General features: G+C 51.9%; 1 protein-coding gene across 1 annotated transcript; it reads left to right on the top strand.

The window, feature by feature from the left end:
• Positions 1-11,381: 11,381 nt before the first annotated feature.
• NRN1 (neuritin 1) lies at positions 11,382-19,076 on the top strand (the record flags this gene model as incomplete). Its single annotated transcript, XM_082307026.1, has 3 exons — positions 11,382-11,436; positions 15,530-15,674; positions 18,845-19,076. 3 exons carry the CDS (start codon positions 11,382-11,384, stop codon positions 19,074-19,076), a joined length of 432 nt encoding a protein of 143 aa, XP_082163152.1.
• Between the last annotated feature and the right edge of the window lie 4,916 nt (positions 19,077-23,992).

The raw sequence follows: 23,992 nt of genomic DNA, 5'->3' as shown, positions 1-23,992 counted from the left end.
ACACAGTCCTGGCACGGGGGACACCCCCTAACCAGGCACACACCACTGAGGCTCTCAGCCATCGGTGACTACCTGTACCACCATATCTAGCAACGGCAGCCATACAAGAACATCTAGCAACCTGTTTAACTAGCAATAAACTACAGAAAGCAATAAGAGAAAGAAACAAATACAGATCTTCTAGGAGTTTTAAGCCGCTTGCCCAGCTTTCCCTCATTTGCTTAAGGTTTTCTTTTCATTCATAAAATTCTAGTATAGACAGAAGAGGGTTTCCCAGCTTGCTTTGCTTATAAAGGCACAGCACCTTAGCAGGTAGGTAGACTTTTTTTTTAAATAGGTTGTTGCTGACATGCAGCAGATTAAAAGCAGAGGGATGTGTTAAAACGATTACACTGCAGAATACTTTGAATTAAACAATGCCTTTGTTAAAATATTTATAGGAGAATAATTTTTCAGAGAAGAAAGCTAAATAATCACATTAAAGGCTTCCACACGTATTGAGTTTTGAGATAGGATGCTTTAAAATAAAATCTAAAAAAAAACTTGAAAATCCTGTACCAACAGGAAACCCTAGTCTCAATTTTCAGGCTCATATCTCTAAGATTCCTTGCCAGATTAACCTCAGACTTTACACACACAAAAATCCTCCTCTGGCTAGAGAAAATAATTGAAAAATTGCAAGGAGAAAGCAGCTTTTTTGCAGAAAGTCAGAAAAATGAGGCTTAGCATGTAAAGCTAGGCATAATCATCACAGTAGAATCACTGGAGGCTTCTTAATATATGAAATATCTTTGGTTTTAAGCTCTATACCTCATAGCCTCACTGTATTGTATTTATAGACTATCAGACTGCTAGACTTCCTATTGTTTTTCCTGATACTTTTTTTCTGTTTCGAGGCCTTCTTTTGAAGAACAGCAGAATCCCAAACCAATACAGCTGTAGTAGGTGAACAGCTGTCCACTTTTGAGATGCACGGTGCGGCTCTGTCTTCTAACGTGCTCAGTGCTGACTGATGCGAGACATTCCCCAGGTGCTCACATCCAACCTCCCGTCTCTCAGCAGCTTCGCCATTGGGGGACAAGGGCATCAGCTGTGGGACGGGGCTGGAGGGCCTGCAATAGCCTTCACCTGCTGGTCTGAAGGTTTTGCTGGCAAAAGATACACCGAGCCATTACCACTGCTATGAGCTGTGGTAAATGGCTCTGCTTTTGTTTACACAGAGAGAAGCCCAGTCCCACCCAGTTCTTCCCAATAGTTTGTGAGTATGGCTTCTGCTCTTGGCTGGCTTCTTCAACCTACTCAGCTGGTTAGAGGCTTCCCTTTATCAAAAGTGCAGAAAAATGTCACCTGTTCCCTTCCAATGTCAAAGCCAGCTTCTCGTTACTCTGGTGCAGGCTTGGCGGAGGTGAAATCCATGGCCTTCTCTGCCAAGCTCGGAGGTGACTTTGCAAAGCGTGGACAGTTAGCAGGAGAGGCGTGTCAAAGGTTTACCCAAGCAGGTCACAGGCATGCTAACCCAAAATATTGCCATTTCCTTGAGTTTCGTTTCTTGGGCTACCCAGCTCAGCCCCTGCTTTCGGTAACAGCAAGTCTTGGGTGCATTTTTCCCCATTAGACAAAGTGCTTGGATGCCAGTAACTTCGTTATATGTATCATATTGCAACACGACACACTGCTTTAGTTCTTGCACAACATTCAGCACTTTCATGATTTATATTGATTCTAGAAGAGTCTGATCCTGCTCTTATTGAAGTCAATGACAGGACTTCCATGAAACCCGATACATGCTCAGTATCCATTTAATCGCTCCTCAGAAAGCAATGAAAATATCAAGTGGCAAGAGGCAGGCGAGAGAAACGCGTTGCGCTGACTCTGCAGCGGCCAGGTCTTGAGATCAGCCCCAGCATTAAAGCTGATCACAGACCCAAAACGCTGTTTTGGCAGCCAGGATCAAGAGCATGGTGGGGGGTGCGGTGGCTGTGCTCCCTTCCCCGGGGACCCCTGGCAGCTCCCTGTGAAGGGTCGCCCCTTTCCACACCAGCAGGGATTTCAGGCAGGAGGTCAGCTTTGCCGTCCCCTCGCTCCGAGGCACAGCTCACAACGCAGAGGCAGCCAGCTCAGCAGGTAGTAAGAAGTCACCGCCCGCCAGCTGAACTAGCTGGCCTAACTCCGTTCATCCTCCCCTTCCATTTCCAACATAAGATCAAATTGACCTGGTGTCCAGTACCTGCTACTGGGGATACATGTTTATCAAGGGTAGAAGCTGATCTCACCGTGATAGATGGCATGCACTGCGCTACCTAGTGCCGTGCACCTAAATTTCCCTCAGCCATCCTTCCTCCCCTGCTCAGCCTGGCAATCTCAGCTAAAGAATTCCCTCAAGAACAAAACAAGCTGTGCATTGCAGGGAACCCAATTATGATACCGGAGCTAGGATCTGGGCACTGCCGAAGACCGCTAGCATGAATTTGCTAGAGAATTTCCCAGATACCTTTGTAACTTATTTTTCTGACATTTTGGGGGAAGTAGGGGGAGAAACACTGGAAAATACGCACACCCCTCGTACAGTTCTAAGTCAAATACCTGGATATGTTCACCGATATGTTTAACAGGTTATGTAGGAAATCGCTAGCTGTTCAAACATGTAATTATGTGTTAACATGCCTACCTAACAGGGCAAAAAATAGCAACGATTCAATAATTGGAGTATGGAATGCTTTTCTTCCTTGTTTCCCTGCAGATTGGAGGCAGCTTATGCACTTTTATCTGTCTAAGTTAAAAAAAAAAAAATAAAATGGCCTTTTAGGAGCCCTTCAGCAGCTTGGCAATTGTGTCATTCTAGTTCTTTCAACAATCAGATAAACTCAAGAACAATGTTATTTCCTGTCCAGGGGAGTAAAAAGTAAGCTATGGTTTCTCACATAACCTGCTTCCTTGTGCTCCTGAAACTCATACTGCACAGGCAATGCTTTTCCCTGATGACAATTCAAAGCCTAGAAAGCTTTGTTTTTTACCCTATTTAAAAATAAATACATGCTAATTATAGGACAAAAATAAAAAAATCTCCATTCCACTGCACTGTGCCATCCTGCTACTTGGCATGGGCAGAGGGTTCAGTGCACTGTTGCTGTGAGCAATGGGGAGGGCTGAAAAGGAAAAATCAATGCCATTTCTTGTTCAATTAAGTTCATTGTGATTCAGAACCACCTCCTCACACTGCAGAGGCTGCAAGAGATCAGTGCTGCAATCACTACCTTTTAGCAGCTTGCTTTCTCCGTCTGGACCTGCACAAGCCACTCACTGGCAGGGCAGCACACTTTGCTCTGAGAAAAAGAAAGAATGGGAAAAAAACCCAAACTGTCCTTACGGGACCCTCTGAAATACATTGTCATAAATCATGGGTCTTCAGGTGGGCACATCGCAGAGGGGGAGAGAGGGAAGTTTCCTCAATGACTCATTTTATTTAGATGTCAGAACTACCGCTGTCTTTTTACCCTTCAGTAAAAAAGTTCGCTCTCCTTGCTGCCTCGCCAAGAAATATCTGCAATACATATCTTGCTGCTTGGTCTCGCTCAGGCTAAGCAGTGTGACGGTCTGGCTCAAAGTCTTTTGGAAGTCAATAGAAAGATGCTGGCGGACTCTGCTGGACTACAGATCAGATCAGACACCCATATGCCCAGGAATCAGGGGTTAGTAGTCACGCCTATCAAGAGGTCATGACAAAGGATTTTTAGGGTCGCTCCCACCCCCTCGCCCACTTTAGCTATTCTATGGCAATTGTAAAACAATTTTTTGTTTTGCAGTAGAAGGGGGTAACATGGAATGTTTCTGACCCCGAGGCTCAGGCTGCTGAGGATGCCGAGGTCTACCATGGTGCACGGTGCCCCCTCAGTGCCAGCACCAGCACCAGCACCCCACAGGCCTGCTCAGCACCTCCCAAAAAAGGAGCCCAGGATGCTTGTGAGCATGTCTCACTCTAGTGACAGGACAGACAAACTACAACAGCCTGCCACTTTCCAGTCTGCCTTTAATGGCTACTGCCTGCTCCCCTGGTGGAGGGGGCTTGTCCAAGGCCCTTGGGGTTCAGTCCCAAATTACTAGGGTCTAGCAGAGCAAACAGTTCACTACAAAACCCAAAGGCAAGAATGATCAGGGATGGCACAGACAAAGAACAACATGAGAAAGAGGTGTAACTCCTTAATATTACTAGGCAAAGGCCTTTGATGCTCACAAAGGTGGTTTTAGATCCTGGATGTGAGTTAGCTAATGGCAATGGATAAGTGATGCATGAAACATCTTAGCCCACAGCTATCCACATCACTTTCCAGCTTCTTTATTGCACTGCTAGATCATGCCGAGGAACAAGACAAGTCCTCAAGGAGGCTGCCAGCTGTTTAGTTGCTCCACGCACCTATGAACAGCGGCCATGGAACTGCTCTTGACTTTTCCAGCTGCAATCACCTGCATGGCAGCTGACATGTGACAATGATATTTGAGTTAATTATGCCAATTGTGGCACACACAAATGTGGCCCAAACGTGGTTTCTGAAGAAGATTGGTTTTTAATGAATGTATACTTCTGATCAAGTCATGCCTTTGTGAAACTAGTTCCCAGTTCACATCAAGAAGAACATTTCTACTCAGATTCAGGGGACTTATCTCTCACCTTTCCCAGTTTCCAGTGTCATAAATATGTTCCTAAAGCTAATAGTGGAGAAGGAGGGGGATGAAGAAGTTGCATGTCCTCAGCACCTCTGCAAATCAGACTGCAGATGCATGTACAGATCCATCCTCCTTTTCCTTGTCACAGAGCCCTTTTCACCTTTGCATACATTCTTCCTCCCAGATTTCATCCTTCCCAGGAAAGTGAGATCTCGCTTGAAGTTCTTGCAATGCACATGTGACTGACAGAGCATCTGTCCTGGCAATGTTCTCATCAGCCCACAATTAATTAACACATCATTTTCCTGCTCCCTAAGTCCCCAAGTTCCCCTGAAACTTTGGTTTTCATGAATAAGGACTGATGAAGAAAAAATTGAAACATAGAAGTGGTATCTTCCCATGATAGCTAGAAAACGGATATGGCTGATTCTTTAAATATATGTTTTTTTTCTAGAACGAATCATAATGACTGTTATAAAGAAAACTCAGAGTGGTATTTCAGTTATTGAAGTCCTACTGTAACTGAAGGTTAATAGCTGCTGTGGCAGTAGATATTCTATAAATCAATGGGAGACACGCATGAATCAGAATATCACGCCACTGAGGAACGTCCCATCTCGTTGTGGTCAACATAAGTTGTGGTGCCGATGACCATGGAAGCAGGAAACATTCACGTGCCAGCAACTTTTAGGACTAGTTATCGATACACACTGAGGATAAAGGTTTTATGCAGCCGGTTTGTATTCTGGCAACAGTGGTGTTATTCCAGACTCAGGGGTTGGTGCTGAACCAAGATCCAGAACTTGGTTACTGGCATTTGCAACCAGAGAAACTGAAATTATCTTAATACCATGGGAGTGCATTCAAGGTTATTCTCACGCAATCAGGATGACTGGTATCTGGACCAAGGCGCCTATTAGGGATGTCAGAGGGTAACCAACAGCTCTGGCGTGATACATATGGCTCATCACGAACCTTCCAATTCCTTACGCAGTGTGGATTTCGCCATAACAAAGCAATCACTGGAACCTGCAGGAACCTGGTGGAGTCCCCAGCACTGGAGGTTTTCAAGACACAACTGGACAGGGTGCTAAATAATCTCATCTAGGCTCCCTTTTCCACGAAAGGTTGGACCAGAGGATCCCTGGAGGCCCCTTCCAACCTTGGCTGTTCTATGGTTCTGTGTTCTATGACAATAGTAAGTCTGGACGCCAGGAAATCCAGCAATATCAGCCTTTTAACAGCCATTTTCCAGGTCTATATACTTCCATCCAGCCTATGATGAAAAGTGTACAGACTGGCCCTAGGTTCATGTTTCTTGAAGGAAAATTTCAGTGGTAAAGATGCTAAGGATTGATACTGCTTTCTTCTGAGACTGCTTTACTGAAACCATCCTACTCTTTGAAACATCCACAGGCACCTTAAGCAAATCATGTGTTGCAAACATAATTGTAGTGGGTGTGAACTCCATCTGGCTAGAGCAGTGCAGGCTCACATACCTCCCCTCAGCTTGCCTGGGCTCAGCAGCAATGCCAGTGCCACAATCCGATATAAAGGGGTCATGCTAATAAGATGCAGAATTTCGAGTGCACACACAGGCACCCTCCTAAAAATATATCTCTGAGGAGTGCAGTTAAATGCAGACACTACTGTTTCTGTAATAGCGCTTTCCTTACTTGATTGGCTGGCATGAGCTGATCGTGGTCAAGTGACACCTTGTTTTTTTGAGACTGCTTTTTAAAAGAGAAAATTACTGAAGAATGAACACAGAGGCTGAGCTTTTCAAACGAACCTAGTGAAGTCTGGCGTTCTGGTTTTCCCCTTTGAAAATCCCAGAAGCTGAGACTGAAGATTGCATTATTCTAATCACTTTCTAAGTTTATATCAGATCATCGCTTTCTGTGTCAAATAGGTTACAAATACCTTACCCAGCATTTTCCATTTTTTAAAGATTTGGTATCAAGCAATCACATCCGTTTTACATCCACTCAGCCATATACTTTTTTCTTTCCCAGTTTTATATTTGGAACCACAGCAACAGTTTATATTTTCAGAAATATATTTTCACAGACATCAAATGACAATGATTTTCATGGTGAAGGACAAGCACTATTTTAGTACAATTTCTAGGCAGCTGTGGGGCAAAGTCTGGTCTCAGGTCTCACAACTTCAATTTTTTCTGCTTAGCTAAAGTCAGGCATATCCAGCCAGTAATGAAGCCAGATGTCTAATGAACAAGGCCACCCAAAAAAGCTTTAGGAGTCTGGCCGTTATCGAAAGGTATTTTTTTAAACCTACCTGTCACATTTTCAGTGTGTTTTCATTATTTTTCTACTTAAATAAAATCTTGGAGGATCATACTGTGAACAGCTATTCGTTTATCAGCTAGGTTTGATATTTGCATGTATTTTTCTGGCTGGGCACCTTCCTCTAGGGAAAGTAGCAGCTGAGGGCTGGAAGCCACAGCACAAGCAAGAACAGCCACCTGTGCAGGACTGTAAAGCTGTCAGTCTGTCCCCCCTTCTCGGAGGACCCGCCAGACAGGGGGGTATGCAGGCAGAAGTCACTGGCCTCTGTTTCATCTCAGCTTCGCTAGGGCAGGATCTCAGGCTGATCGTGAGGGAGAGTAGAAGCAAATAGTCACCTCCTGGTAGAGGCGATGTTACTGCAGGATGAGCTAAGAGCGAATATGTTTCTCACACACCCATAGGAGGGACTTTTAAATATCACCGTGATCACTGGACCCTCCCCTCCAACCTAAGCCGATGCTTAGAATAAATCAGCCTCTGACTGACAGCACCAAAGATTCAGTTTTTATCCCTATTACTAGCCCGCAGCCGTGAACTGAAGAGCCCATGGTGTGACCTGTTTGAAGAGATATTTTGCATTTAAAAAAAAAAAAAAAAAAGGATGAAGGGAAAAAGAAATGCAGAGACACAGACAGCTTTACCAGGGAAAGCAGCTCTCTCTGCTACCACGAGCAGGCTGCCTCTTTTGAGGTTCAGCCATGACAGTCAGCCGAAAGCTAAATGAGAAATACATCCGCTAAATGCAGTGGGTCCCCTTGTGGTAGATGGTTTAGATGGAGCTGAGCTCGCTTTATATCAGCTGCCCAGCACGCTGCTCTCCACCCAGCAGGGAGAGCGCAGGGCTGCCCACCCAAATACTTACCCAGCCACTCCGGCACACGGTGCAGCCCACGCCACCGCGGTGGCTACGGGCTTTGCTGCGCCGAGCAAGGCAGTTTTGCTATCTCTGGCAGAGCTATATCTGGCCAGCAGTCGTGGGCTCTCTCCGCCTGCCTCCGCCACGGCAGTGATCACACGCGGCTGTGGGATGACACTGCCGCCAACCCTAACAAGCGGAGCATGAGGCTGCCGCCAGGACGGAGCCCTTTTTTTAAAAAACAAGGGCAAAATCGTGCTGATGAGCAAATTGTCCTAACAGGCACTGAGCAAGGCACTGTCAGATGCTCCTTTCCTGAAACATACACAGATGTCTCTTAGAGGCGGGCTGACATTCAAGCACTTTCTGATACCATGTTGGGAAAAAAAAAAAAAGAAAAAAAAGGATAGTTTGATAAACAACTGTCCCCACTTCATCCTGCTCCCTGGCTCCCAGCAGAGCTGAGAGTGCTGCTATTTGAGATGGGCTGAAACCGCTGGCTTTTGTTCAGAATCTATAGCGCGACAGGCCCCTTCCTGGGGCAGGGAAGGTGGTAAGGCTGGAGCCGGGCTTGAATTTCAGACAGAGCTGGGCTGCCCCAACAGTCAAGAACATTTAGAGGAATTTGGCCAGGCCCTTTTTACCTCTGTAATTGATGCCTCTAGCTGTTAGGTCTTTTTTTGTTGTTGTTTGGCCAGAAATCCCCCAGAAATGCCCAATCTTATGAGATTTGTGGCCAGATTGCCAGAGGCTCCAGTCATTTCGGCAGTGATGGATGTACCAAAAGCCAGATATTAAACTCTTCCTGATTGTGCATTGGAAACTGCCCTGAAGTTCATTCCAAAGCAGATTTACATAGTGTAATGTCAAAATCATGTTCAATGCAAGCCTCTTGGAGCCAGCCCAACCTTTAACCTGAAGCTATAGCTTGTCTGCCCTCAGAAAAAAAAAGGAGCAGACAAAACCGTAGCAGATATGAATGTATAAATAAACCAATACAGTTATCAATAGGGCAGAGGAGTGAAATGAGAAATTCCTCTTGCTGCAGCCTCCACAACCTAGTGCTTCTGCAAGGGTGCCTTGTCCTTCTTAACAGCAAACACAGCCACAAGTGGCCGAGCTGCCAAGAGCTGGTAGGTCCCATGTTTATATCCATGTACTTCAACCCACACTCCTTTCAGCCTCTTCCTTTTTTATGCTGATAATGCACTGACTGTGAGACATAGAAGATCTTTTGGGCTATCTATCTAACCTATCCCTCCTGGGAAAAGGACAGGGCTCCACATTTTGATATCCACTTCAGTCTCTCCGTTGCATTACAAAAACACCCATTACCACAGCAGCAAAGAGCTGAGTAAAAGTGTTTTGCCTTAGCTCCAGCTTGAACTCAAACCTTTCATTCCTTTGAAAGAGAACATGGTGCACAGTCCGAAGCTTAGCCTTAGCCTCCTTGCTGCCACCAATGTCTCCAGGAGTGTGTAAAAGACAGCTCTACTCTGGGCTGCAGCTTCATGGCTGAGTAAATGGAAGGGCAAGCTGCCAGGGGACACGGCACCCACTGCCTGTGCTTTGCACTGCATTCACTACCACCATGTGTCCACATGCTGAGCTGGCTCTGGGAGCTGGCTGAAAATGAACTCTTTTTTTTTTTAATTCCTCAGGTTAATTTTCAGCCAGCTCTGTCCTCTAATCCGGCTCACCATCTGTAGTGGAGATCTATAAATAGGAAGATGAGGTGGAACAAAAAGGAATGGTGGGAAGGTGCAGAGGAGACAAGCCAGCATTTTTCATCTGCAGGCCCCAGCTGCCTGCTAGCATAGTTACTCAACATTATACCTGCTTTCCAGTTGAAGAAACAGAGGTTGGGTTTCATGACGGCTTTAAGAGGACGCACGTGCAGGCTGCCTCTGCACACATTAGGTAGACCTAAAGAGCCAATGCCATTCCCCAGCACTATTTTGTGAATGGAGCTCTCTCTCTCAGCAAGGAAGCTTTTCATCTTGCCCTCCAGTTTCCTTACTTCCAGTTGCACTGATTCATCTCATCACATGCAATTCCTGTCCTTGCCGGGTGGGCTTCAGGCATTTGCAGCCCACGGGGATCATGGGGACCCCACCTGGCAGCTGCTGGCCCTCTGTCATCGAGGTCTGAGGATTGTCACGGATGGTTTGCAAAAGAGAGGGACCAACTGGGGGCCAAGCTGGTCCAGGCCACCGCAGCACTGCCAGCACAGTGGGTTTGCAAAGAGTGGGGGACCTGGGACCGGGAGGAGCGAAGGTGAACAGTAGTTCTCCCTCCCACCAGTCCCCCTTTGGCTCCTGGAGATGCTACAGATGCTACAGGTGAAGGTCAGGGCTAAGCTGGGGAGGAACAACTTTGCAGTGGGAGAGCCCAGGGGGAAGGCTGTCGGATGGGGTTTTGGTTGGTTACTTTGCACCGGGAGAAGCCCATGCCGGCACCTTTAGGTTCCTCCCACGCTGCTCTCCAGGAGGGTCCCAGGAGGGCGTCAAGCTGCGGGAGCACCCCAGACCGAGCCCTGTCGCGGGCAGCGCCCCAGGTAGCCTCGGCCGGCCCCGTCCCCCCCACCCAGCCCTGCCACACCTGTGGCCTGTCCCCAGACCTCCTCCGGCCGGCCCCACTGCGGCTCCCCAGGGCTACCCCACGCGTGACCCCTTTCCCCACGCCACCCTCTGCGGTCCCACGGCAGGGCTGCTGCCACCGGGCTTGAGCACAGGCGGCAGGGCCGGGAGAGACCAGCTCCCCCCCCGCCCCGCTCCCCCCTCCACCTCAGCCTGGGGGTGACGTCATGGTGGGGGAGGGGCGGGCAGGGGGAGGGGACCCCCGCACCTCCCCTTCCTCCTCCCCGCTCCGCAGCGCGGGGGCCGGGCCGGCCAGCCCCGACGGGGCGGCCCGGGGGCGGGAGGGGGGGTTCTGCCGTGCTATCCCCACCCCCGGGGGGGCGGCTCCTCCGTCTGCGTGTCTCGGGGTGTGTGTGGTGTCTGTGTGCGTGTGTGTGCGTGTGTGTGTGCGTGTGCGCGTGTCCCCCCCCGCCCCCGCATCCCTCCCGCCCCGGGGGACGGTCCCGGCTGCCGCCCCTCCGCCGCCACTCGGGGCGGGAGGAGCGCGGGGGGGGGGGGGGGGGAGTTTCTCGGCGATTAATGGGGCGGGGGGACACGGGGAGAGCGGATAAATCCAGCCTGTGATGCCTATAAATGGCGTTTCTCTTCCAAGGTGCACATTTTTTCAAAAAAAAGAAGAAGAAGGGGGGAAAAAACCCCGGTCCGTGTCATCCCCCCGCGTCAGGGCCGGTGGTGGGCGTGAGGCTGTACTTCCTCCGCCCCCTCCTAATGGAGCGAACCATTCCCAGCTAGTCCTCCTCGCCCTCTCCCTCTGCCTCCCTCTTTCTCTCCTTCTCCTCTTGTCTCCCCCCCTTGTCTGCAAAGTCCTCCGCTGCTCGGAACTTGTTGGCAATGCCTATTTTTCAGCTTTCCCCCACGTTCTCCAAAGTAACTATTTAAAGATCTGCAGCCGCAAATGGTTTTACTAAATGTAGGATGGGACTTAAGTTGAACGGCAGATATATTTCTCTGATCCTTGCTGTACAGATAGGTAAGTGGACTGCCAAATTCGGTATCAAGTTGCGTGCACCAAAGCCCGGCTGATGCATGCAGAAGCGGAATGTCGGAATAACCTGCGCCGACGGCCGCGGTTCGGGGCGGCGGAGGGACCCCCGCTCCCTCTGCCTCCCTCCCGCCGGCATCTTCGCGGTTCCTCCGGCTCTCAAGACAGGGGTTCCGCAGGAAAGGGAGCCGATTTCTTATTCCTCTTAAATCACTTGTGTTGTTCGTTTTCCTAAATCAGTGCATGCTCATTCATACTCTGCTTTTTTCCTCCCCCCTCTTATTCTTCCTCCTTCCCCCCCCCCCCCCCCCGCCGTCCCCACGAACGACTGCATTTGTATTTGCTTTTCGGATATCCTCTGCATTCCTCATCATCGACAATTTGGGGACTCCAGTGCTAAGAAATCCCCTCTCTCCCCGAGGGACAGAGAAATAAGAACCGGCACAAAATGGCTTGCGAGAGATCTAGCTGGAAAGTTTTTTTTTGCAGAAAATCAGGGGGACAAGCGAAAGGCTCCCTTTGGGAACTTGGAGGCTTTCCCATTTGCAGAGCAGCCTACAAACAAACAAAACCCAACGCTAACTTAAAAAAAAAAAAAAAATCTACCGGAATGCGGGGATTAGACAAATAAAAATCATTGAGAAATCACGAAGTCCCACCGCCCGGTCGTTAATTTTGTGCTCGGAGAACCGCTGTCAAAAAACGAGCGGGTCCAAAAAATTTCTATATATGTTAAGTTGCTTAAAATAGAACAGGTTTCCCTCCACGCCAATATGTGTTTTTGTGTGCTCGTTGCTGGTTTTGTTTCATATCTTGGGTTTTTCGCTGGTTCTTTTTGTTGGTTTGCTCTCAGGATCATTTTATTCAACATTTCTTTGCTGAAAATTTTTCGAGTTACAAAGGTTAAACAGTCTCCAAGTTAATGACCACTTTGGTCCTGTACAGTCATATTTTAAAATTATATATTGAATATGTATATTCCCGAGCATGATCCAAAACTGAGCTTCAAGGAAAGGGCGATTAAAGCGCGTCTTTTATTATCCAGATTATCAGGTGTGAAGAGACCTTTGAAAATTTTTGCCTGCAAAGGAATTCTGCTACGATAGAAAAAATACTCAGCATTGCTATTTAGAGATCCTTTTGCTCGGTCACCCTCCTCTCCAGATAATCTCTGCAGCATTTTGTGGGGACCAAAAGAAAGAAGAGGGGAGAAAAAAAAAAAAAAAAAAAAAAGGAGGGAGAACAAGAAAGGGAGGAAAGCAGGAGGCAAAATGCCTTGAACGGTTTCCTCATCGAGAAAAGAAAAAAAAAAAAAGAAATATTGCGATGAAATGTTGACCTCTGGAAAATGTGGATAGACGATGCAAACCCCTCCGTTCGTATTACCATTCCATTTTAAATGAGGCTGAACTCTTCAGCAGGCCATTTTCTGTACTGTCAGAGAAAGAAGGGGGAAGGCGTTATTTGGATGCTATCCTTAATTTCAGTCTTGCATTTTTTTTTGTTTGTTTGTTCGTTTGGAGGAGGAGGATTTTTCTCTCATTCGTGTTTATTTGAATCACCCGAGGGAGGATTTTATTCACGGTGAAATTTCGAAAGGTGGCTGGAGTCGCTGGGACCCGCCGTCCCCGGGCTGGCGTGAGCATGAGCAGTCAGTTGGAAAGTTACCCCCAAATATCGCCGCACACCGCGGCGGCGGTGGCGGTGCGGTGGCTTTGCGGTGCCCTGGGAGAGGACGGCTTTGAAGCTCCTCTCTGCTCCTCCTTCGGTATTTCGGGTAACCTTCCCCCCCCCCCCCCGCCCCGTTCCCCTTCCTCCCTCCCCCGAAATCAGCTTCTGGTTGTCCCTGTGGGGTTTGCAAAGGGCCATTTGCCTTTGCCCCGTCCCCGGTTAATGGCTGGTACCAAATGGATCGCTTCGTTCCTAAAATGTCTATGCTTCCCGCAGCAGCACCAGGGCTTAAAAAAAAAATATTTATTTGTTTATTTGTTTATTTATTTGTTTATTTGTTTGTTTATTTATTTGGGCAGCGGGGAGGGGGAGCTGTCCGAAACCCCGGCCATTTCGGGAGGTGACCGAGCCCCCGCGAAGGCGCCCAGGGCCAGGCGGGGCGGCCCAGGCGCAGCTGAAGGGCGGGCGGGCTGGGGGGGGGGGGAGCGGGTTTGGGGAGGGGGCACGATCCGTTACGGGTGGCTCCTGCGGTCCTGCCGCACTGCAAACCGCTGCACACTCGTGTCTTTGAAGGACGGGGCGGGGGGGGGGGGGGGAGGTCGGGGCCACGGCAAAGCACAAGCGACCTAGTTCAAGAGAAACCCCGCTGTCGTTTGGCTGGGGAGGACCCTCGTCTCTCCCCTTTTGCTTTTTTGGTGGCGGTGGTGGTGGGATTTGGGGAGACTTTGGACCGGGGGTGCCCTGTGCGGGCACACAGCGCCAGGCCGCTCCCGGGAGGGGAGGGATGCTCTGAGCCCCGCTGGTCCCAAACCTGACCCTCCACCACCCTCCCTCCCCGGGCTCGAGGCAGGGCTCCCCTTCGGACCCCCTATTTTCAGTGCAGCCCGTCACGTTTTTGGAGAAATTCGTGGCAACTTGCCCTCCCCTCTCCCGCTGTAGCTGCCGGAGCGGGATGGCGCGGGTTTTATAGGAGATGGTTTTCCCCTCGGGATGGTCCTCAGTTCTTCTCTATTTGTTTGCCTGGCTTTTTTTCCTACCGTAGCCAATGTCTGTAGCCTGCTGGGGTTTTGATGTGACGGCTGGCGCTGGTGTGTGTGTAGAGGGGAGTGGCCACCAAGTCATGTTAGCGATGAATCAAACGGCAAGAGGGGGATCTGGGTTGAAACACTCTTTTGGAGTCCGCCATCCAGGTTGTAACCCGTGCCCGGCAAGGAAAGACACTCACACACCCCCCGCCACAGCCATGTCCTGGGGAGACAGATTGGGAGGGGATCCCTACCCGAACAACCCCCCTCCCGGCGGTGTGGGCGGACGGGGGCTCCTCCAAAAAGGGGGGGGGGGGGGGGCATCCCCCTCCCGCCCCCGCCGGCCGCAGCGGCATCGCATCTGCGCTGCCCGGGGTCCGGCCCGGGCCCAGGGACACCACGGCCTCCCCAGGCCCCGCCACTGGTAGGCTGGGGATCAGCATCCCCCCACCCGTGCCCGGGTACCCCAGCACGGCGGCTGCCACAGGCCGTGGCGTGCAGCAGCAGTGTCCCTGCGTGGGGCCCCGTCCCCCCGCGGGGCCCGGCCCGGCAGCCGCCGGCACCCGGCAGGAGCCATCTCAGGCTCGCCGTCATTCGCCTTCTTCCCCCCTTCGCAGCCGGGTGCTCTTGGGTTTGTTACTATTGTATTTGACCGAGCGCCGCTTCCCAGCGCAATCCCGAAGGATGCCGGGGGCAGCAGGTTTGGGGGAGCGGGATTCACCCCGGCCCCTTCCCGCCCCGCTGCCCCCAGCCACGGCAGCCCCGCGGCCGGCGCCCTGGCAGCTGCCTGCGTGGCTCTGGGGCACGCTTCTTTTCGTGTCTTTCCCTCAGCTCTTTCTAGTGATTTTTTTTTATTAGTATTTTTTTTCCCCCGCTGAGTCTGGCACGGTGTCTGCCGAGCGACCTGGGCGATCAGGGGCCGGGTGTGTGCCTGCGTGTGCGCCAGTGTTTGTACGGAGAAACGCGCCTGCCGCTTCCAGGCGGAATTTTCTAACAAAGGAGCAAGTCCGGGGAGAAGCAGGCAGCGCATCTTCACCTTGCCTGCCCCCCTCCTCGCCCCTCAGAACAAAAAAAGGAAAAAAAGAAAAAAAGATAAAAGACTGAAATCAACGCCGTTAATCCACGGGCACCGAAAACCCCGGTGCTAAAAAAGCCAAGGGCGAAAAGCCCCTGACTCGTGTCCCCGAGTGCCCGATGGCGACCCCGGCTCGCTCCCCCGCCCTCCTCCTGCCCCCAAACCCCCCCCGCCCGGCGGGGCGCGCCCGTAGCAATGGGGGGGGGGGGTGGTGTCGGAGGGGGGGCAAGGGACGAGGTGGGGGCAGCGGGGCGGGGGTCGGGGGCGGTGGGGGAGCCGGCGGAGCTGACCTGTGCCCCTGCCCCCCCAGCGTACCTGGTGCAGGCGGTGAGAGCGGCGGGGCGGTGCGATGCGGTCTTTAGGGGCTTCTCGGACTGTTTGCTGCGGCTGGGCGATAACATGGCCAACTACCCGCAGGACCTGGACGACAAGAGAAATCTCCAAACGATCTGCGCGTAGGTCTTTCCTCTCTCCTTCGGGGCCGCGGGGCGGGGGGGAGGGGGGAGACGGGGTCCCCGGGGCTGGGCGAGGGGGGCGAGGTTGGATGGTGGCGGTGGGAAGGGAAGGGACAGAAGTAGCGCGGGGTTTGGTGCTTCGGGGTTGGGTTCTCTGCTCCGGGGTCCCTCCAAGCGCGCTGCCGTGGGGACAGGCCGGGCTTGGGGAACGGTGAAGTCTGGAGGGAGTTTTTACAATGTCTTTTTTAGTTTTTCCTTCCGTGAATCTGGGTGTTTGGTTTTTTTTTTCTCCCCCCCCCCCCCCCCAGCTCTTCCCTTGTGTTCTTTCCCTTCTCCTGCTTTGCAGCGGGGTGCTGCCATGGCCTGCGCGGGGGTTGTTACCCCTTTCCCTGCCGCTGCCTTCGGGCCCCAGGCTCGCTGGCAGGCTCCGGGGTCCCCCCGGGCGCCCAAGGCCGAGGCAGGCCGGGGGGAGGCAGCTCACCCCGGCCGGGGACAGCCGGGGCTGGGGAGGCGATTCCTCAGAAAACAAAATAATTAGAAAGAGAAGAGCCCAGCCACGATATTAATCGCCCAGCGGCGGAGGGGGGGCCGGCCCAGGGGCAGCGCTCCTCCACCCCCCTGCGCCCCTCGGGGGCGTTTCTCCCCAGTTTCGCCCCGCTCCTGGAACAGAGGGGAGGAGAAGGAAGGGGCAACGATAAAGGCGAAAAATAATAATAATAAAAAGGAAGACAACAACAACAAATAATAAAGGGAGAAAAAGAGCTCTCCTTGCACAATCGGCTCCTGGTTCCCTCCTTCCCAATTCCTCTCCGCAGCTGGAGGAACTGGGACAGCTGGAGGAGCCCTAAATTTGGGGTAGTTTTCCCCAGAGCTCAGGGCAGCGGAAGGGAGGTGGGGAACCCGGGGCGGCTGCCGGGGGCCGGGGAGCCGCCAGCTCCGGCCTCGCCCGCCCCGCTTCGGGGTCTCCCGTCCCGGGCAGGGAGGCAGAAACAGGCATTTTCGATGCGTCTGGAAAAAAAAAAAAAAAAAAAAATATATATATATATATCCGGCTGCACAGGGTATTCTCCTGTCTCCCCCTTGCTGTTTTCCAGCACAAACTCCCCCCGTTGGAAAAAAAAAAAAAAAAAAACACCAAAAAACCAAAACAACAACCAAACAACAACAACAACAAATCATATTTAGAAACGAGATAAGGTCCTTAGACATAAATATATTTGGAACAGTTTTTTCCTGATTTTGCTCCGCGAAAATCAGAAAACGAAGGACGTTAAATGGGAAGGGGACATGGAAAGGAAAGGAAAGGAAAGGAAAGGAAAGGAAAGGAAAGGAAAGGAAAGGAAAGGAAAGGAAAGGAAAGGAAAGGAAAGGAAAGGGGAAAGGAAAGGGGAAAGGAAAGGGGAAAGGGGGAAGGGGAAAGGAAAAAGGAAATGAAAGAGAAGAGAAGAGAAGAGAAGAGAAGAGAAGAGAAGAGAAGAGAAGAGAAGAGAAGAGAGAAAAGAGAAGAAAAGAGAAGAAAAGAGAAGAAAAGAGAAGAAAAGAAAAAAGAAAAGAAAAGAAAAGAAAAGAAAAGAAAAGAAAAGAAAAGAGAAAAGAAAAGAGAAAAGAAAAGAGAAAAGAAAAGAGAAAAGAAAAGAGAAAAGAAAAGAAAGAGAAAGAAAAGACTCTGTAACCCTCCTCTCTTCTCTTTCTACCTAGAGATTTGTGAGACAAGCACCTACTAAGGCTGGCACCTCGCTGTAAATGCTGGCTTGTGGTTTACCTCGTGTCCTGCATGAGGAATAAATACCCAGGGGCAGCAGCGTCCTAATATGATGTCCTTTGGCCCTGGCGTGCCGGACCAGAGCTGATCGTGACCTATAAAATGTACCTCTTTTCCAAGCAAGACCCTTTCCCCGACCACCTCCCACCACCCGATTGCCTTCGCCCTGTGCCGGGATGTGTATTGAAAGAAGATGGGAAAAGATTTAATTTTCCTTTGGGAGATGCAATTACAGCAGAAATACTGCAGGAGAGGCACACTCTCAGACTCTGGCTTCTCAGTATCTCATTATTTATTACAAATGTAGCAAACATTGGGAGTCTACAACCAGCTTAGAGTGCTCATAAATTAGAGGCTGTAGGACTACTTTAAAAAAAAAAAAAGAAGAAGAAAATCAAGATCCAAATTTGCAAGCGCCTGCCTTGAGGAAAGGGGAAAATAAGAGAGAAAGGCAGATTCGGGGTGATTTTCGATAACCCAGAAGCGGAGAGAAAAGGTCCTCCCGTCCCCCCCAGGTGGCGGAGTGGAACGGGTCCTGCCCCGGTGGCAACCCCCGGTCCAGACCCAGTGAAGAAGGGTATTAAAAGAAAAAGGACAAACGTGTGGGAAGAGCTGGAAATTACCCTGGGGCAGGAGAACCCCTTGGCTGCACACAGACCCCTGGCAACGGACGGGGAGTCCCCCGCGCCGCGGGCCGGTGCGGGGCGCCCAGGAGGGTCCGGGAGGGGAAGATGCTCCTTCCTTCTCCTCCTTCTCTTCTCCTCTTCCTCCTCCTCCTCCTCTTCCTCCTCCTCCTCCTCCTTCTCCTCCCTTCCTGCCCCCGCTCCCGCCCCGGGGGATCCCTCCCGAGGGTTTCTTAACGTTGGACCGGGACCCTCTAGGATGCCGCCTCCGCCTGGGAAAAGGGGCGCCTTTCGCACCCCCATCTGCCCGCTCCCACTGGTGACGAAAAACCCTTGGGACGAGCCCCTGGGCTCCGAGGCTAGCGTTTGCCAGCCGAGGGGCGCACGTCCTCTCCTCCCCGCCAAGCAAAGATCCAGCAAAGCAATTTCTGCCGCATCCCGTCCAGCTGGGGCTGGTGCCGGAGGCAGGGTTGGGGAGGGGGCCCCCCGAAACCGCAGCCAGCGGCAGCCCCCTCGGGAGCTGGCAGGAGAGCCGCTGCTCAGCGCAAAGCGTGAGGCAGCCCGGGGAAGGCGAGGGGTCGGGGATCCCCCCACAAAACCGGTGTCTCGGGTGGGAGGGGTGGGGGGGCAGGGGCCGGGTTTTAGGGCTCCCCGGGCGCCAGCCCCCCCTTAAGCAATGCCCCCGCTCAGCTCGGCCGTCGGGGGGTCGGGAGGCCCGAGGGGGCGGCCCCCCGGGAAGGTGGGTGCCTGCCTGTTTTGATGCCGGCTGCTCTCCCCTCCTGCAGGTACTGGGATGATTTCCACGCCTGCACCCTCACAGCGCTCACCGATTGCCAGGAAGGAGCGACAGACCTCTGGGAGAAATTGAGACGGGAATCCAAAAACCTCGATTTCCAAGGCAGCTTATTTGAACTGTGCGGAGGCGGCAGCGGCGCGGCACCGTCCCTCCTCCCGCCGGCTGTGCCCCTGCTGCTGGCGGCTCTGTGGGCCGCCCTAGTGACCTGGCTGCCTTTCTAGGGGGGCGAGCACACCCACACCCACACCCTCTCCATGTGCTGGATCTATAGAGGAAGGGTCCATCCGTTGCTTTGGGGACGTTGTGCTTTTCTGTGGTTGATGATGATGGTGGTGGTGGTGGTGGCTGATGGTGGTGAAACACCCATGTAGGACTGTGGAAGCGTTCTCCCTTTATTTTTTTGTGTTTTATTTGCCAAATGTTACCAAACAGGCAGCGGCGCGCAGCCCAAATCGGACCTCAGCTTTACTATCGCTTCGAATCAAAAATAGAAAAAAAAAAAAAAAATAAAAACACAAACTCGAGCCCTCGTTGTGCAAAAGCAATCTCAGGAACGGCTCTGGGCCACCTAATGCTAAGGTTGTCAGCGGCCGGGGCACCTCCCGGCGGGCCGCGGGCTCCTCTAAAAACGTGGCAGTGTGCGAGGCGAGAACAAAAACGCAGGCAAAAAAAGGCACTGGCGAGGAATCCAAGGTAGATGTCCACGTGTGAAGCATATGGTGAATAATTCACAATCTCTCATCTTTCCTCCACAGTCGCTTGTTTTTTGGTCATTCCACTGCAAAAAAAAAAATAATAAAAATAAAAATAAAAAAGAGCATTTTTCCTCGAGTGGAAAAGAGAGAGAGAGAGAGAGAGGGAAACGAACAGTTAAGGAAGGAAGGAAAGAAGGAAGGAAGGGAAGAGCGAAAGAAAGAGATGTGTCTAAATGCCCGGAGGAGTGAAGGAATGCTGCTAACAGATCTCTGAGAGTTTACCTTTACTTGCTGTTCGAAGGCATCTTTCCGAATTCACTGCCTTTAATTTTTTCCTCCTCTTTGTTTTAGATGTTACACATACCAGTAAAATACCTGAATATCCAATCGTAGAGATCACAAAAAGGGGGCTTAAATGTAAACCTAAAGAAAAAAAAAAAAAAACACAACAGCAGCAAAATGATTTTGAAAAAAGAGCCTTGATTTTAAAAGAGAAGAAAAATGTAATTTAAACAAAAGTTTATTATAAAGTCAATTCAGCAAAAAAATAACAAAAAAAGATTTGCTACAAAGTATAGACAGAAGTATAAAATAAAAGTTATTGTTTGAAATGAGGGTGTCGTCCTTTTTATAAAATATGCCTAGAGTATCTTGAAAGGGACAGGGCTTTTAAGGCAAGGAAGGCTAAATCCCGAACCGGTCCCTCGATGAACGTGGCAAGTTCAGTTCAAACAAGGACAGGGCGGCTGAATTGGTTAGTCTCAGCCTTCCTTTTCTTTTTTTTTTTTCTTCTTTCTTTCTGAAAAAATACGCTATAAATCCTCCCACCCTCCTCCTCCACCTCCTCCTCCCGAGACCCAAACCCGCTGCTCCCCCGGTTTCCCCGCTGCCCGGAGCCGGCGAAGGAGCCGGGGCGCAGCGGCGTGGGGCGGGCGGCGCGGCGGTCCCGCGGGGGCGGGCGCGGAGCCCCGGCGGAGGGAGGGAGGGAGAGAGGGCAGCAACCACCATTAAGGAGGAGGCTGCGGAGCCGGAGCCGGGGCGCAGAGGAGCCCTTTCATAATTAATAAGGCAGCTCAGCCGAAGGAGCAAGGGGAAGGGGGGGACGGGGTATTGATTTCGCAGCAGAAGCTGCTCTAACCTCTGCTATTTATAGGCGCCTGATGCCTTTATAAAGAAATACGCATCAGAGAGTAAACACGTCCTTTTTGCCTACGAGAGCCCAGCTGGCGACCGGGGGTGGGTGGGCGAGTGGGTGACGGGGAGGTAGGGGCCGCGAATTGGTGTGAGGTGATTTATTCCGGTGGGGAGCCGTTGCCTGTGCAATAGCTCTCCTTTGCCAATGTGCAGGGTGGCAGGGTCTCTCTCTCTCCTTCGCCCCCTCTCCCTGCTCCCCTTCCTTCCCAAGGTCCGCAATGTAATGTGTGAGCAATAGCAAATGTAACAGTTCATAAATCAAACAGTGGGTCGCAAGCCAATCTGCATTTCCCAAACGGATTGAATCCCAGCAACGAATGCGCTCAGGAACTGGAGCCGGGCGCCTTTACCACTGGAAGCAATGTTGATTTTTTAATGATAAAATACATTATGTGTGTGTTAGGGGGGGCTTTGCAGGGCTCAGCCTCGCTTCGCCAGACACAGGTCTGCTTGCATTTGCTTTTCCTTTGCCCTCCCTCTAGATTTAATCCCCCCGCCACCAAAGCAAAAGGAAAACCCTGGAGAGCAAAGCTTTGTTTAAATGGTTTGGGTTATTTTCCCTCCCCACAGAGGATCTAGACCTAAATTGATTTTTCTGTGCACATCTCTGTATTCATGAGGTCAGGGACTGCTGGTACGATTTCCTGCAGCACGAAATGCCAGCTGCCGAGGAGAGCGGCGAGAGAGAGCCCTTGCTGGGGTGCGAGGGGCTCCGCACCCGGCTCTCTCGGCCCCTGGGCCCCGGGGCCCTTTCGCCGGGGGCAGGCAGCCCGCCTCGCCCCGGAGTGCCCGGGCGCCGGTCCCGCCCGCTGCCGGCAACCCCCGGCCCGGCGCCGGGATGCGGCCGGGCGCGCTCCCGCCGCCGCCCCCGTCCTCCCGGCTGCCGGACGGTGCCCGTCCGTCCGGCGGAGGACGGTGGGAGGGGAGCCTCCCAGCTTCTCCTCACCCCTCGGAAGAAAGCTGAAAATCCCTAATAAGGGGGCGATATCCAGTTATCTCGAGTTATCTTCGCGTGAGGTTGAATTACTAATGGCTAGTCTCTCCGTAATTAGCACATCCCCCAATTAGCCCTCCGTTGAGGCGAATGATAAAACGGTGACAAACCGGGGAAAAAAACAGCCGAGCGGGTCGGGAGGGGGCCGGCGGCCGTGCCCCTTCCCACCCCTCCCGCCGCCCCCCGGACACCTCCCAAAGAGCCTCCCGTTTCGGGCTCCTAATTGCCGGGCGCCCACCCCCGGGGCGCAGGCCGGCCACGGGGCATCCCGGGCCAGCCGGGGCGCAAGGAGGCATTTGCTGCTCAAAAACCTGCATTGCACCCCCGGGAGTTCCCGCACAGGCGGCAGGGTCGGCAGCAAACCCCGGTCCCGCCGGCTCAGCTCCCCCCAACCGGCAAGCGAGGCTCTCCCCGCCGGCAGCCCGGTGTTTTTTTCGGGGAACACGAGCAACCAACAAACTCCCTCCCCTCCTTCATCCCATTCATTTTATAAGAGCCCCTCTGTGCTCAAGGCATTGGTTCTTCCCCTTTCGGCCCCTTTCAGGTGTTATTCCTGAAGCCTGAGTGCAATGGTCGATTTTTTTTTTTTTTTTTTTTTTTAACCCAGGGATGATTGCTCCCTCTTGCCTTGTTTTGTGGCTCTCCCCCAAGTCCCGGAAAGGGACTGAGCGTACTCGGTTTGCCTTCTGTCGCCTTGCACCTGCAGGGCTTGTGAGGGCTGGCAGGAGAGGCTGTGGGGGGAGGCTGGGTGTCCCTTGCCGGGCTGGTCCCGCTGCCCCAGGCGGCGGCTGCTGTAGCAAAAGCTGGAGAGGTTCAAGCCTCTGAACACCCCTTAACTCCTGGGCAAATGTGAGCTGGTGAACAGAGGAGGGGAAAAATGCAACAGAAAAACATTTAAACATTGACAGTAACCACAGTAAAATTATCACCTACTTAAACAAAAAATACACACATACATCGAAAAAGAAAAAAAAAACAAACCCAGATCAACAGGGAAAAAATAACAATAAAGATAAAACAACCACAGCTGAAACAAAAGGCAAGCCAGTGCCTTTCTAGCTGGCTGGGTAATCGGGGAGGGTTGCAGCCATTGCGGCTCTGCCTGCCCTAATTCCTGTCCCCAGCTCCGACTGAGCAACCGCAGCCCCGCAGTCCCCGGAGGGCCGCAGAAAGCTGCCTCCTCCCTTCCCCGGCAGTGCTGGCTGAACCCGTGCTTGGAAATCGGCTGCTCTCTGCCAGCCTCCACCTTTTAGCAGCCTGGCTCGGCTCTGGCGGGAGGGCTGCGCCTTGCTGCCCGCTCGGGCTGCCCTCCCAGGCGGCGAGACTGCGCCAGCACGGGGCTGAGGTGATGCTGGTCGATTTTTTTGATTTAAGGGGGGGGAAAAAAAAAAGTCCCTTTCCCATCTTCTCCTGTTCAAAGGCTGTAATAGGGAGATGGAGCGGGCCTGTGCTGGGAGCAAAAGCTTGAGGCAGGACATACAAAAAAGAGGAAAAGCTGTCTGAATGGTAGTGAGGGCAAAGGGGCTGGTCCTTACGGAGGGAGCAGGGAGGGATGGTATGAAAGTAAGGTGTGGCACACATTTCTCGCAGGACTTTCTGGTGGCTACGTCTACGCCCCAGAAGAAGCAGCGAGATGCTGTTGGTCCCTGGCTGGTTTGCATAGTCCAGGGACAAATATATCTCTCCCAGCCCTCTTCCTTTCCAGGGCCCTGTTTAAATCTGTGCAGTTGCTTTCCTGCCCAGTGAAATCCAGTAGGCTCTGTGAAGGGCTGACAACCCAAGGAGAGAGAGGCTAGTTCACCCTTCCTGTTCATCAGGGTTGATTAATTAATAATTAGTGCCATTAGGTGCACTACAGCAGTGCCTGACGGCCCCCGTTACAGGAAAGTGAGCTTGTTAAACCCAGAGAGCCAGATTCTCCCTCCCTTACTCCTGCCTGATGCAGAGGTGGTGCCTCCAGGGTGGGCAGCAGGAATAGCCCTGGTTTTCTAGGTATGCAGCCTCTCTGCCTTCCCCCTCCCTCCTCCTCCTCCTCCAGCTTTTCCTTCTCCTTCCCCTCAGCTGCAGATCTGCAGCAGATCAAGGCCAGTGCAGGAGGCGGCTAGCAGGACTTGTGGGAGGAGGTGGCAAATCAGGTTATTTTTCAGAGCCACTTCATTCTTCATCACAGGGCAAAGAAGTGGGTTTGTTTTGGGTTTTTTTGTTTTGTTTTTTTTTTTTTGCAGGGAGGGGGAGGTGGGCAAAGTGACGGTGA

This window comes from Platalea leucorodia (assembly GCF_965183815.1).
Source record: "Platalea leucorodia genome assembly, chromosome: 1".
Taxonomy (NCBI): Eukaryota; Metazoa; Chordata; class Aves; order Pelecaniformes; family Threskiornithidae; genus Platalea; species Platalea leucorodia.
Note: the sequence above shows the minus strand (reverse complement) of the source record. Positions and strands in the feature narration are given on the sequence as shown.